Source organism: Salmo trutta, chromosome 34 (genome assembly GCF_901001165.1).
Source record: "Salmo trutta chromosome 34, fSalTru1.1, whole genome shotgun sequence".
NCBI classification, from domain to species: domain Eukaryota; kingdom Metazoa; phylum Chordata; class Actinopteri; order Salmoniformes; family Salmonidae; genus Salmo; species Salmo trutta.
Genome location: NC_042990.1, coordinates 15,022,323 through 15,036,275, shown reverse-complemented (window position 1 = coordinate 15,036,275; position 13,953 = coordinate 15,022,323). Strand labels below are relative to the sequence as shown.

The window sequence follows — 13,953 nt, the reverse complement described above, 5'->3', positions numbered from 1 at the left end:
TTATACCATCTACTGCACCTTGCCTATGCCGCTCGGCCATCGCTCATCTATATATTTATATGTACATATTCTCATTCACCCCTTTAGATTTGTGTGTATTAGGTAGTTGTTGGGAATTGTTCGATTATTTGTTAGATATTACTGCACTGTTGGAACTAGAACACTCACATTAACATCTGCTAACCATGTGTATGTGACCAATAAAATTAGATTTGATTTGGTGTACTCGTGTTCTTATTCTCCTACTTGGATGGCACTTCCAGAAGCTTTAAATTGAGGGCCAGATTCTCAGGATGGGTATTGTACTGTATAAGTACATATTCATTACAAGTAAGTACTCCTCAACATACACTTAATTTTAACCAGCTAAATCCTGTGTATCAACTAGTAATTACATTGTAATTAGGCAAACATTACCTGTGCTTTTATATAGTGTATTTTTCCTCATCTGGGATGATACCAGTGTTGCCAACTCCTCAATAAGGAATGTAGCTATTGGCTGTCCTAAAAGTCGCTAGAAGTTGCTAAATGACGTCATCACCGAATTTGCATAATTGGCCATGTGCATGTAATTGTGATGGATGCTGTAGGAGACAGGAATAACGTCATGGGAGAGACAAAAAGTGAGTAAAAAACACTAAAAACTTTCTTCTGTCGATTCTTGTTTTTTTTTATGTCACAATTCCAACCGTCCTCCTTTATCCGGGCTTGGGACCGGCAAAAGTGACACTCTGGCAGAGTTACTTAGTTTAATACATTTTTTATTTAGTTTTTTAGTTTAGTTTGTTTTTTAACCTTTATGGTTTAACCTTAGGAGCCTACAACAAGTCACAGTAAAACATGAACATTTTTAACCATACATTTTTTTTGTATACAATCTACATTAACAATCTAAATGTACCAAAAAGAGACAATAAAAAAACTGTCAATAAATTTGTTTAAGATTTAGGATAAATCATGTATATCCTGAATATGTACTATAACAGTCCTTATTAGTCAAGGCGGCCTTATTTTACCTTTATTTAACTAGGCAAGTAAGTTAAGAACAAATTCTTATTTTCAATGACGGCCTAGGACATGTTGAGTCAGGCATCACACTCCAAATCTACATGTTCACAAGTGATACCCACATGTTGCTGGTTAGAATGAAGCTCCTCGCCCAAAATGCTAAATAAGTAGTTTGGGTAACACTGTGAATGTTAAAAGTATCATGCATAACAACCTTCATGTTTTAACATCATTCGTAAGGAACCTTCAAAATAAGTTATTTTTTCATTACAGAAAGTTAAGATATTATGAAGTTAAATTATTTTAGTTTAAATAATCTGGTCTGAGTGAACAGTATTGTTGCTGGTGTTACTGACTGGGTTAGTCCTGTGCACCACAAGGCTGTATTAGTCTTTGCTGAGCTAAAGCCAAGGCATAAGCTTCTGGCTCGATGGTGTTTACGTCGGTATCAGTAAAGCAATTCCTGACCAACACTAATTTATAAAGCTCTTTTTACATCAAATGTGATTGATTGATTTGATCTAATATATATTTTTTCAGATATCAGGCAAAGTTACTCAACACGTTACAATGCCATCAATTGCTCTGACCTGGGTTCAAATACTATTAAGCCTGTCTGGAGTGACTGCCAGAATGATGGGGTTTGCTATTTTGGAACTACTGCAATGGTTCCATTGTGCCAGGCAAGCTAAATCATCGACCACAGCTAGTTAGAGTAATTGAAATATTCTATTTATAGCCAGTTCTGGATCCAACCCTTCTGCTCTTCTGGCCTTGAGCAAGTTACATAACCCCTAATCTGCTACCTGGGTACTGCTCTGAGGTTTACCTGGTGCTCCCAGATTGTTGTGTGATTAGTATGTCAGAGGGTTGAGTACTTTGACAGAATAAAAAAAAAATGTATCAAATTCCTCATGAATGACGTTGAATAAATGTGTTCTAAAAGTTGTTATGAATGATACTGGAACACTCATCAAGGTTTTATGTATACCCCCCATTTGTTTTAGAGCAACTAATGCAACATTGGCATGCAGAATATTCCCCTTGGTTGAGAGGAACTCCCTGAGGAAGACAGGAAAACTGTGCATCAATGTTTAACCTTAAATAAAGTGATACTGACAGTCAGCTTGTCACAGAGTTCGTTGGGTTGTACAGACCAAAACGCAGCCGGGATGTAAATGCTCATCTTATTATTTAATTGAATAAAGAGAACACGGAGAAAAACAAGAAAACGAATAAAGACTAGTGACAGTTTTACAGGCAGAATAAACGCAGTGCAAAATACAACTACCCACAACCTACCAAACAAACACACACCTACTTATAGGGCTCCCAATCAGAGGCAACTAGAAACACCTGCCTCCAATTGAGAGTCCAGCACCCAAAACTACACATAGAAAAACAAACCTAGAACCTATACCAAAACTAACACACCCCACAATACAAAACAAATATACCTCTGCCACGTCCTGACCAAATATAATACAAATAATACCTAAAAATTGGTCAGGACGTGAACCAGGTGGAGAGGGAAAACCTGCATACTTCAGATGCACGTTTGTGTTGCCATGAACCTTGCAGAGGTTAAATATGCACCCAGAAATAGGTCAATACTATTATGCATTTACTTTTTGATAGCTTTAATAAAGATTTTAGTCCTTAGACCCTGAGTCTTTAAAGGGGCAATCTGGGATTCAAACAACAACAAAGCGGCCACCCCACCACTTAAGTAAACGTAACCACTCTCAAATTCATAGATGTAGCTATGGATGCAAGGACTGACCATCCATGATATCAAAATGATGAGGACCAAGGCACTCTTCAAAATACTGAAACACTATTGTAGTGTCACGTTAATGTTGAATAGAAAATATTTAAAAATAACTTTAACAGTCTTAAAATATGTATTTTTTTAATCCAGCCACAAGATACAGATTTTTATACATTTCTCCAAATATATCAACTGTAGTCCAAAAAATATAAGGTATGTCGCACACAATATTTTATCAGAAATTAATTTTTTGTTATATTGTTAACCTTTTCTTTCTTGCTTTTCAGCAGGTACACACATATGTGTAGGTGTCAACATTCTTCATTGTAAGCAATCATTTTTGTAAAATAATTTTAGCATCTGGAAAATGCTCACCATAAAACCAGAAATCCAAGATGATTTCCTCCATTGTTGGGCTCACCATGTGGGGTCATTGTGACCCTCAATCATATTTACCAGCTGATTGCAACCTATCTTGACACCACTTTTGTTAGAGATTCATAAACTGAATCTACTGTTAAAAGAAATCAAATCAAATGTATTTATATAGCCCTTCTTACATCAGCTGATATCTCAAAGTGCTGTACAGAAACCCAGCCTAAAACCCCAAACAGCAAGCAATGCAGGTGTAGAAGCACGGTGGCTAGGAAAAACTCCCTAGAAAGGCCAAAACCTAGGAAAAAACCTAGAGAGGAACCAGGCTATGAGGGGTGGCCAGTCCTCTTCTGGCTGTGCCGGGTGGAGATTATAACAGAACATGGCCAAAATGTTCAAATGTTCATAAATGACCAGCATGGTCAAATAATAATAATCACAGTAGTTGTCGAGGGTGCAACTAGTCAGCACCGCAAGAGTAAATGTCAGTTGGCTTTTCATAGCCGATCATTGAGAGTATCTCTACCACTCCTGCTGTCTTTAGAGAGTTGAAAACAGCAGGTCTGGGACAGGTAGCACGTCCGGTGAACAGGTCAGGGTTCCATAGCCGCAGGCAGAACAGTTGAAACTGGAGCAGCAGCACGGCCAGGTGGACTGGGGACAGCAAGGAATCATCATGTCAGGTAGTCCTGAGGCATGGTCCTAGGGCTCAGGTCCTCCGAGAGAGAGAAAGAAAGAAAGAGAGAATTAGAGAGAGCATACTTAAATTCACACAGGATACTGGATAAGACAGGAGAAATACTCCAGATATAACAGGCTGACCTTAGCACCCCGACACATAAACTCCTGCAGCATAAATACTGGAAGCTGAGACAGGAGGGGTCAGGAGATACTGTGGCCCCTCCGATGATACCCCAGGACAGGGCTAAACAGGAAGGATATAACCCCACCCACTTTGCCAAAGCACAGCCCCCACACCACTTGAGGGATATCTTCATCCACCAACTTACCATCCTGAGACAAGGCCGAGTATAGCCCACAAAGATTAAATAAGGAAACAACGTTTTTAAAAAGACATGGGAAGTAGCACATGTGTGAATGTCGAACTGTTAAATAGAAAAAGGCTGACTGCTTACTTCAGGCCACTGACTAAATTAAATGAATGGCTCCAAAGTTAAGTCAATTACATTTACATCTACGTCATTTAGCAGACGCTCTTATCCAGAGCGACTTACAAATTGGTGCATTCACCTTATGATATCCAGTGGAACAACCACTTACAATAGTACATCTATATCTTTTTTTGGGGGGGGGGGGGGGTAGAAGGATTACTTAATCCTATCCCAGGTATTCCTTAAAGAGGTGGGGTTTCAGGTGTCTCCTGAAGGTGGTGATTGACTCCGCTGTCCTGGCGTCGTGAGGGAGCTTGTTCCACCATTGGGGTGCCAGAGCAGCGAACAGTTTTGACTGGGCTGAGCGGGAACTGTGCTTCCGCAGAGGTAGGGAGTCGAGCAGGCCAGAGGTGGATGAACGCAGTGCCCTTGTTTGGGTGTAGGGACTGATCAGAGCCTGAAGGTACGGAGGTGCCGTTCCCCTCACAGCTCCGTAGGCAAGCAACATGGTCTTGTAACAGATGCGAGCTTCAACTGGAAGCCAGTGGAGTGTGCGGAGGAGCGGGGTGATGTGAGAGAACTTGGGAAGGTTGAACACCAGACGGGCTGCGGCGTTCTGGATGAGTTGTAGGGGTTTAATGGCACAGGCAGGGAGCCCCGCCAATTAAGCACAATTAAGCAAGTTTCTAGCTACAGAAAATCTTTTACAAAATGTATTTGTCACCTAAACAGTGTACAATAAATTAAGGTCAGTACATAACTGTTATTATACTCTCAAACAGATTCTTTGCCCCTCCCTATTTAAAAAAAAAATTGTCCATCCCAAATTTTTTGTCCCGAACACCTAACCAGTTTTCTATACCACGTCAGTACCTGGGGGAAAACGAAAACATTATTAAGCTAAGAACATCGCACTTGCATTCCTCTGTCCCTCCCTTTTTCGTCACCTTTATCTTATTATCTTGGGTGCCTCCCAAAATATTACGTCACCTGAAAGACAGACTATTTGGCATCAAACCAGCCCTATAGTAATATAAATACAAACTAGGAATACATTGGCTTGACAGTATACACAGGAACAGTTCAATTGTAAGCTTGAAATGGTTAACAGAACTAGACAGATAATGAGATTTTAGAGTTGATATAAGCTAGATATTGTGATTGTTTATTGTCATTAACCAAGACCTTCCTCAATTGATATTTGGAGAAATTACAGAAATAGGTGGCTGGCATTGAGGTGTTTGCTGTAGGTAAGTAATAACCTTTACTGTATAATGGAATATATAAATGCAAAATATTTGATACATTTTTTTCAAATAAATTGCACACAGCACAAATACATAATACACAAATACATAAATACACAAATACATAAATACATACAAATATAACAAGGTAAAATGGTCTTATAAGAAAAGATCAAAATCCAAAATTGATAATGTAAAGCAAAAACATTGAAACTATGAAGATTATGGTTATTATGTACACGTTATATGTAAACACCCATACACTTTTGATTAACTACTAAGCTGTCACAGAATATGTATAGGAACATGTAGTTAATTGCTGGCAGACCATTTGAAAACTTTAAATTTACATGATTTACATGATGTTACATGATTTACAGTGCCTTCAGAAAGTATTCATACTTCTTGATTTATTCCACATTTTGTTGTGTTACAGCCTGGTCTTAATGATGAAATGCCCATGCATGTTCTGTAAATGTGAACATGAGTTAATGCCGCCACTTCAGATCACTCTGACGTTTTTTGTTGTACAGTACCCAATGATTTATGACAACTTCCTTGATAGGTCAATGTCCTCATTGTGGTTTCACAGTCTTGTTTAAAACGTTTTATGTACACACTTTATTATAATTATTAGAATACTTATGAAATGCACATTGTTATATTATAAGGGTGTCAGGTAGCCTAGTGGTTAGAATATTGGGCCAGTAACCAAAAGGTTGCTAGATTGAATCCCTGAGCTGAGAAGGTAAAAATCTGTTGTTCTGCCCCTGAACAAGGCAGTTAACCCAATGTTCCTAGGCTGTCATTGTAAGTAAGAATTTGTTCTTAACTGACTTGCCTAGTTAAATGAAGGTTAAATAAAAAATTTAAATATTTGTAACATATGCTTGTTTTCCTTATACTCCAGGATTTTGTGAGTGTTTTTATTTTGCACACTTATGTAGACATTGCTCCAGCCACATCCGTTCAACGTGTTTAATGCTTGAGGCCTATATGTGAAGCTTAATAGAGCAGTGATATTAGCAAGAGCAGTGTGCAGGTTTCCTATTTTTCTCATCTTTTTAAGAATATAGAAAATGGATTGGTCAACTTTTGATAGCCAAGTTTAAATACTTGTGTTTTTTAAGCAGCAAATGCGGATTTCTCCTGAAACATTGCAACGCTAATGTGGATTTTACTATTTCATGTATTATGTTTTATATTTGAAAAAACATCCACTTTTGATGAACTACGCCGATTACTTTCACAGAATATGTGTGAATTGCTGGTCGCTGGCAGACCATTTGCAAATTTGAAATGCCCATTCCTCTTTTATGAAGTAACATGATTGGTGGGATGAGGTAATAGGCTGATTTGTTATGGGAAAAAATGCAATGCTAATCTAGATTTTACTGTGTAATTTCACTAAAGTATATAAATCCATGTTCACAGCAGTTATAGTGACTGTTGTGAAGTTATTCACACCCTTGCAAAAGTTTTCACATTTTGTTTCCTTATTTTTAACATTATTCTTCACAAGCTACTTTTATTCACAGAGATGTCTTGAATGAATAATTATTCACACCTCTTGATCTGGCACACCTAAATGAGTCGCATTAATTCGCTTAACAAGTTGCAGATTAAGTTGATGTCCACCGCTGCACATTAATAGTGGTTTATGACCTGTCAATAAAATGTATATATTTTTCTTTCTATTCAGAAAACAACTGCATCAACTGAGTCCAAAATGAAGACACAGAAACTGACAGCTACATTTTTTACCATGGGTATGTAGTACACTGAATTTCATTCCGTGATCATGTTTCTAACTCATTTTTTACTATTTGCTAACTTCATGCCAACTCGTGTATTAATCCTGAATCAAAATATTAACAACCAAAAAGGCAAGATGGTGACAAAATAGACCATGTACATGTAGATCATGCAATTACAATAATGAGCAATTATGTACATATTCTTTGCATATGATGTTACAATGCTTATGATTTTTTTCTAAATATGTTTATTTTTACATTTCATGGGGGCAATTTTACATTTTGCCTAGTCTAATGTCAAATGTCTCACCTCGATTAAATACATTTCAAAATATAAAAAGGAAAATGACTCAATTGTAAGCGGTAAATATTATCACACTGCTGTAACCTCTATTACTTGAATTATATTACCACACTACTGCAATGAAAAATGTATCAACTTTTCAACAACAAAAATATACAACCCAAGTGTGGTAATCTCAATAAGGTATTATAGGTAATATTATTACCAATCAAGGGAATAATTTCCGTATTTAATTTATGTAGCTATAAATTATAATTGTATATTGTATATAATAAAGATGTCAAAAACTGCACCATGCTGATGAAGGGAAATCTTGGAAATGTTGATAGTGTGCGCAATAAACATATTAACCATTCATCTCATAAACCACAGTGTTTCTATGCTGGAATATCCATGGAGTTCCGACCACAACTGCAGTTAACACAACTGAAGCTCCTACGACAACTGCAGCTCCTACGACAACTGCAGCTCCTACGACAACTGCAGCTCCTACGACAACTGCAGCTCCTACGACAACAACTGTAGCTCCTATAACAATAACTGTAGCTCCTACTACAACAACTGTAGCTCCTATGACAATAACTGTAGCTCCTACTACAACTGTAGCTCTTACAACCACTACAACTGCAGCACCTACTTCAACAACTACAACTGAAGCTCCTACGATAACCACAACTGCAGCACCTGCTACGACAACTACAACTGAAGCTGCTACGACAACCACAACTTCAGCGCCTACAACGACAACTACAACGACAACTACAACACCTACTACGACAACTACGACAACCAAAATACCTACTACGACAACCACAACTGTAGCTCCTACGACAACACCTGTAGCTCCTACGGCCACTACAACTGCAGCACCTACTTCAACAACCACTGCAGCTCTTACAACCACTACATATGCAGTTCCTACAACAACGACAACTGAAGCTCCTACGACAACCACAACTGCAGCTCCAACTACAACATCTGTAGCTCCTACGACCACTACAACTGCAGCACCTACTACAACAACTACAAATGCAGCTCCTACGACAACCACAACTGCAGCTCCTACTACAACTTTAGATCCCACGACCATTACAACAGAAGCACCCACTACGACCACTACAAACGCAGCTCCTACGACAACCGCAACTGATGCTCCTACTACAACTTTAGATACTACGACCACTACAACAGCAGCACCTACTTCAACAACCACTGCAGCTCATACAACCACTACAACATCAGCACCAACTACAACAACTACAAATGCAGCTCCTACGACAACCACAACTGCAGCTCCAACTACAACATCTGTAGCTCCTACGACCACTACAACAGCAGCACCTACAACGACAACTGTAGCTCCTACGACAACCACAACTGTAGCTCCAAGTACAACTGTAGCTCCTACCACCACAACTACACCACCTACTTCGACAACCGTAGCACCTACGACCACAACTACACCACCTACTTCGACAACCGCTGCATCTGCTAAAATAACTACAAGTGACGCTCCTACAACACCATCTGTAGCTCTTGCAACCACTACAACTGCAGCACCAACTTCAACAACTACAACTGAAGCTCCTACGATAGCCACAACTGCAGCACCTGCTACGACAACTACAACTGAAGCTGCTACGACAACCACAACTTCAGCGCCTACAACGACAACTACAACACCTACTACGACAACTACGACAACCAAAATACCTACTACGACAACCACAACTGTAGCTCCTACGACAACATCTGTAGCTCCTACGGCCACTACAACTGCAGCACCAACTTCAACAACTACAACTGAAACTCCTACGATAGCCACAACTGCAGCACCTGCTACGACAACTACAACTGAAGCTGCTACGACAACCACAACTTCAGCGCCTTCTACGACAACTACAACACCTACTACGACAACCACAACTGTAGCACCTACGACAACATCTGTAGCTCCTATGACCACTACAACTGCAGCACCTACTTCAACAACCACTGCAGCTCTTACAACCACTACATCAGCAGCACCTACTTCGACAACTACAAATGCAGTTCCTACAACAACGACAACTGAAGCTCCTACGACAACCACAACTGCAGCTCCAACTATAACATCTGTAGCTCCTACAACCACTACAACAGCAGCACCTACTACAACAACTACAAATGCAGCTCCTACGACAACCACAACTGCAGCTCCTACTACAACTTTAGATACTACGACCACTACAACAGCAGCACCTACAACCACAACTGTAGCTCCAAGTACAACTGTAGCTCCTACCACCACAACTACACCGCCTACTTCGACAACCGTAGCACCTACGACCACAACTACACCACCTACTTCGACAACCGCTGCATCTGCTAAAATACCTACAACTGACGCTCCTACAACACCATCTGTAGCTCTTACAACCACTACAACTGCAGCACCTACTTCAACAACTACAACTGAAGCTCCTACGATAACCACAACTGCAGCACCTGCTACGACAACCACAACTTCAGCGCCAACTACGACAACTACAACACTTACTACGACAACTACAACACCTACTACGACAACCACAACTGTAGCTCCTACGACATCATCTGTAGCTCCTATGACCGCTACAACTGCAGCACCTACTTCAACAACCACTGCAGCTCTTACAACCACTACATCAGCAGCACCTACTTCGACAACTACAAATGCAGTTCCTACAACAACGGCAACTGAAGCTCCTACGAGAACCACAACTGCAGCTCCAACTACAACATCTGTAGCTCCTACGACCACTACAACAGCAGCACCTACTACAACAACTACAAATGCAGCTCCTACGACAACCACAACTGCAGCTCCAACTACAACATCTGTAGCTCCTACGACCACTACAACTGCAGCACCTACTTCAACAACCACTGCATCTCCCACTTCAACAACCACTGCAGCTCATACAACCACTACAAAAGCAGCAAATACTACAACAACTACAACTGCAGCTCCTACTACAACTTTAGATCCCACAACCATTACAACAGAAGCACCCACTACGACCACTACAAACGCAGCTCCTACGACAACCGCAACTGATACTCCTACTACAACTTTAGATACTACGACCACTACAACAGCAGCACCTACTTCAACAACCACTGCAGCTCATACAACCACTACAACAGCAGCACCTACTACAACAACTACAAATGCAGCTCCTACGACAACCACAACTGCAGCTCCAACTACAACATCTGTAGCTCCTACGACCACTACAACAGCAGCACCTACTACAACAACTACAAATGCAGCTCCTACGACAACCACAACTGCAGCTCCTACTACAACTTTAGATACTACGACCACTACAACAGAAGCACCTACAACGACAACTGTAGCTCCTACGACAACCACAACTGTAGCTCCAAGTACAACTGTAGCTCCTACCACCACAACTACACCTCCTACTTCGACAACCGCTGCATCTGCTAAAATAACTACAACTGACGCTCCTACAACACCATCTGTAGCTCTTACAACCACTACAACTGCAGCACCAACTTCAACAACTACAACTGAAGCTCCTACGATAACCACAACTGCAGCACCTGCTACGACAACTACAACTGAAGCTGCTACGACAACCACAACTTCAGCGCCTACTACGACAACTACACCACCTACTACGACAACTACAACACCTACTACGACAACCACAACTGTAGCACCTATGACAACATCTGTAGCTCCTATGACCACTACAACTGCAGCACCTACTTCAACAACCCCTGCAGCTCTTACAACCACTACATCAGCAGCACCTACTTCGACAATTACAAATGCAGTTCCTACAACAACGACAACTGAAGCTCCTACTACAACTTTAGATACTACGGCCACTACAACAGCAGCACCTACTTCAACAACCACTGCAGCTCATACAACCACTACAACAGCAGCACCTACTACAACAACTACAAATGCAGCTCCTACGACAACCACAACTGCAGCTCCTACTACAACTTTAGATACTACGACCACTACAACAGCAGCACCTACAACGACAACTGTAGCTCCTACGACAACCACAACTGTAGCTCCAAGTACAATTGTAGCTCCTACCACCACGACTACACCTCCTACTTCGACAACCGTAGCACCTACGACCACAACTACACCACCTACTTCGACAACCGCTGCATCTGCTAAAATAACTACAACTGACGCTTCTACAACACCATCTGTAGCTCTTACAACCACTACAACTGCAGCACCAACTTCAACAACTACAACTGAAGCTCCTATGACAACCACAACTGCAGCTCCAACTACATCTGTAGCTCCTACGACCACTACAACAGCAGCACCTACCACAACAACTACAAATGCAGCTCCTACGACAACCACAACTGCAGCTCCTACTATAACTTTAGATCCCACGACCATTACAACAGAAGCACCCACTACAACCACTACAAACACAGCTCCTACGACAACTGCAACTGATACTCCAACTACAACTTTAGATACTACGACCACTACAACAGCAGCACCTACAACGACAACTGTAGCTCCTACGACAACCACAACTGTAGCTCCAAGTACAACTGTAGCTCCTACCACCACAACTACACCACCTACTTCGACAACCGTAGCACCTACGACCACAATTACACCACCTACTTCGACAACCGCTGCATCTGCTAAAATAACTACAACTGACGCTCCTACAACACCATCTGTAGCTCTTACAACCACTACAACTGCAGCACCAACTTCAACAACTACAACTGAAGCTCCTACGATAACCACAACTGCAGCACCTGCTACGACAACTACAACTGAAGCTGCTACGACAACCACAACCTCAGTGCCTACTACGACAACTACAACACCTACTACGACAACTACAACACCTACTACGACAACCACAACTGTAGCTCCTACGACATCATCTGTAGCTGCTATGACCGCTACAACTGCAGCACCTACTTCAACAACCCCTGCAGCTCTTACAACCACTACATCAGCAGCACCTACTTCGACAACTACAAATGCAGTTCCTACAACAACGACAACTGAAGCTCCTACGGCAACCACAACTGCAGCTCCAACTACAACATCTGTAGCTCCTACGACCACTACAACAGCAGCATCTACCACAACAACTACAAATGCAGCTCCTACGACAACCACAACTGCAGCTCCTACTACAACTTTAGATCCCACGACCATTACAACAGAAGCACCCACTACGACCACTACAAACACAGCTCCTACGACAACCGCAACTGATACTCCAACTACAACTTTAGATACTACGACCACTACAACAGCAGCACCTACAACGACAACTGTAGCTCCTACGACAACCACAACTGTAGCTCCAAGTACAACTGTAGCTCCTACCACCACAACTACACCACCTACTTCGACAACCGTAGCACCTACGACCACAATTACACCACCTACTTCGACAACCGCTGCATCTGCTAAAATAACTACAACTGACGCTCCTACAACACCATCTGTAGCTCTTACAACCACTACAACTGCAGCACCAAATTCAACAACTACAACTGAAGCTCCTACGATAACCACAACTGCAGCACCTGCTACGACAACTACAACTGAAGCTGCTACGACAACCACAACCTCAGTGCCTACTACGACAACTACAACACCTACTACGACAACTACAACACCTACTACGACAACCACAACTGTAGCTCCTACGACATCATCTGTAGCTGCTATGACCGCTACAACTGCAGCACCTACTTCAACAACCCCTGCAGCTCTTACAACCACTACATCAGCAGCACCTACTTCGACAACTACAAATGCAGTTCCTACAACAACGACAACTGAAGCTCCTACGGCAACCACAACTGCAGCTCCAACTACAACATCTGTAGCTCCTACGACCACTACAACAGCAGCATCTACCACAACAACTACAAATGCAGCTCCTACGACAACCACAACTGCAGGTCCTACTACAACTTTAGATCCCACGACCATTACAACAGAAGCACCCACTACGACCACTACAAACACAGCTCCTACGACAACCGCAACTGATACTCCAACTACAACTTTAGATACTACGACCACTACAACAGCAGCACCTACAACGACAACGGTAGCTCCTACGACAACCACAACTGTAGCTCCAAGTACAACTGTAGCTCCTACCACCACAACTACTCCGCCTACTTCGACAACCGTAGCACCTACGACCACAACTACACCACCTACTTCGACAACCGCTGCATCTGCTAAAATAACTACAACTGACGCTCCTACAACACCATCTGTAGCTCTTACAACCACTACAACTGCAGCACCTACTTCAACAACTACAACTGAAGCTCCTATGATAACCACAACTGC

At 41.6% G+C, this 13,953-nt stretch overlaps 1 protein-coding gene and 1 long non-coding RNA gene across 2 annotated transcripts; both read left to right on the top strand.

The window, feature by feature from the left end:
* Nucleotides 1-4,901: 4,901 nt before the first annotated feature.
* LOC115173673 (uncharacterized) lies at nt 4,902-7,720 on the top strand. Its single transcript, XR_003871649.1, has 2 exons — nt 4,902-5,516; nt 7,216-7,720. It is a non-coding gene; the product is annotated as an uncharacterized LOC115173673 (long non-coding RNA).
* Nucleotides 7,721-8,114: 394 nt separating this feature from the next.
* Nucleotides 8,115-10,296, top strand: LOC115173177 (mucin-5AC-like). Its single transcript, XM_029731102.1, has 2 exons — nt 8,115-9,771; nt 10,086-10,296. Exons 1-2 carry the CDS (start codon nt 8,147-8,149, stop codon nt 10,294-10,296), a joined length of 1,836 nt encoding a protein of 611 aa, XP_029586962.1. The 5' UTR covers nt 8,115-8,146.
* Nucleotides 10,297-13,953: the final 3,657 nt, after the last annotated feature.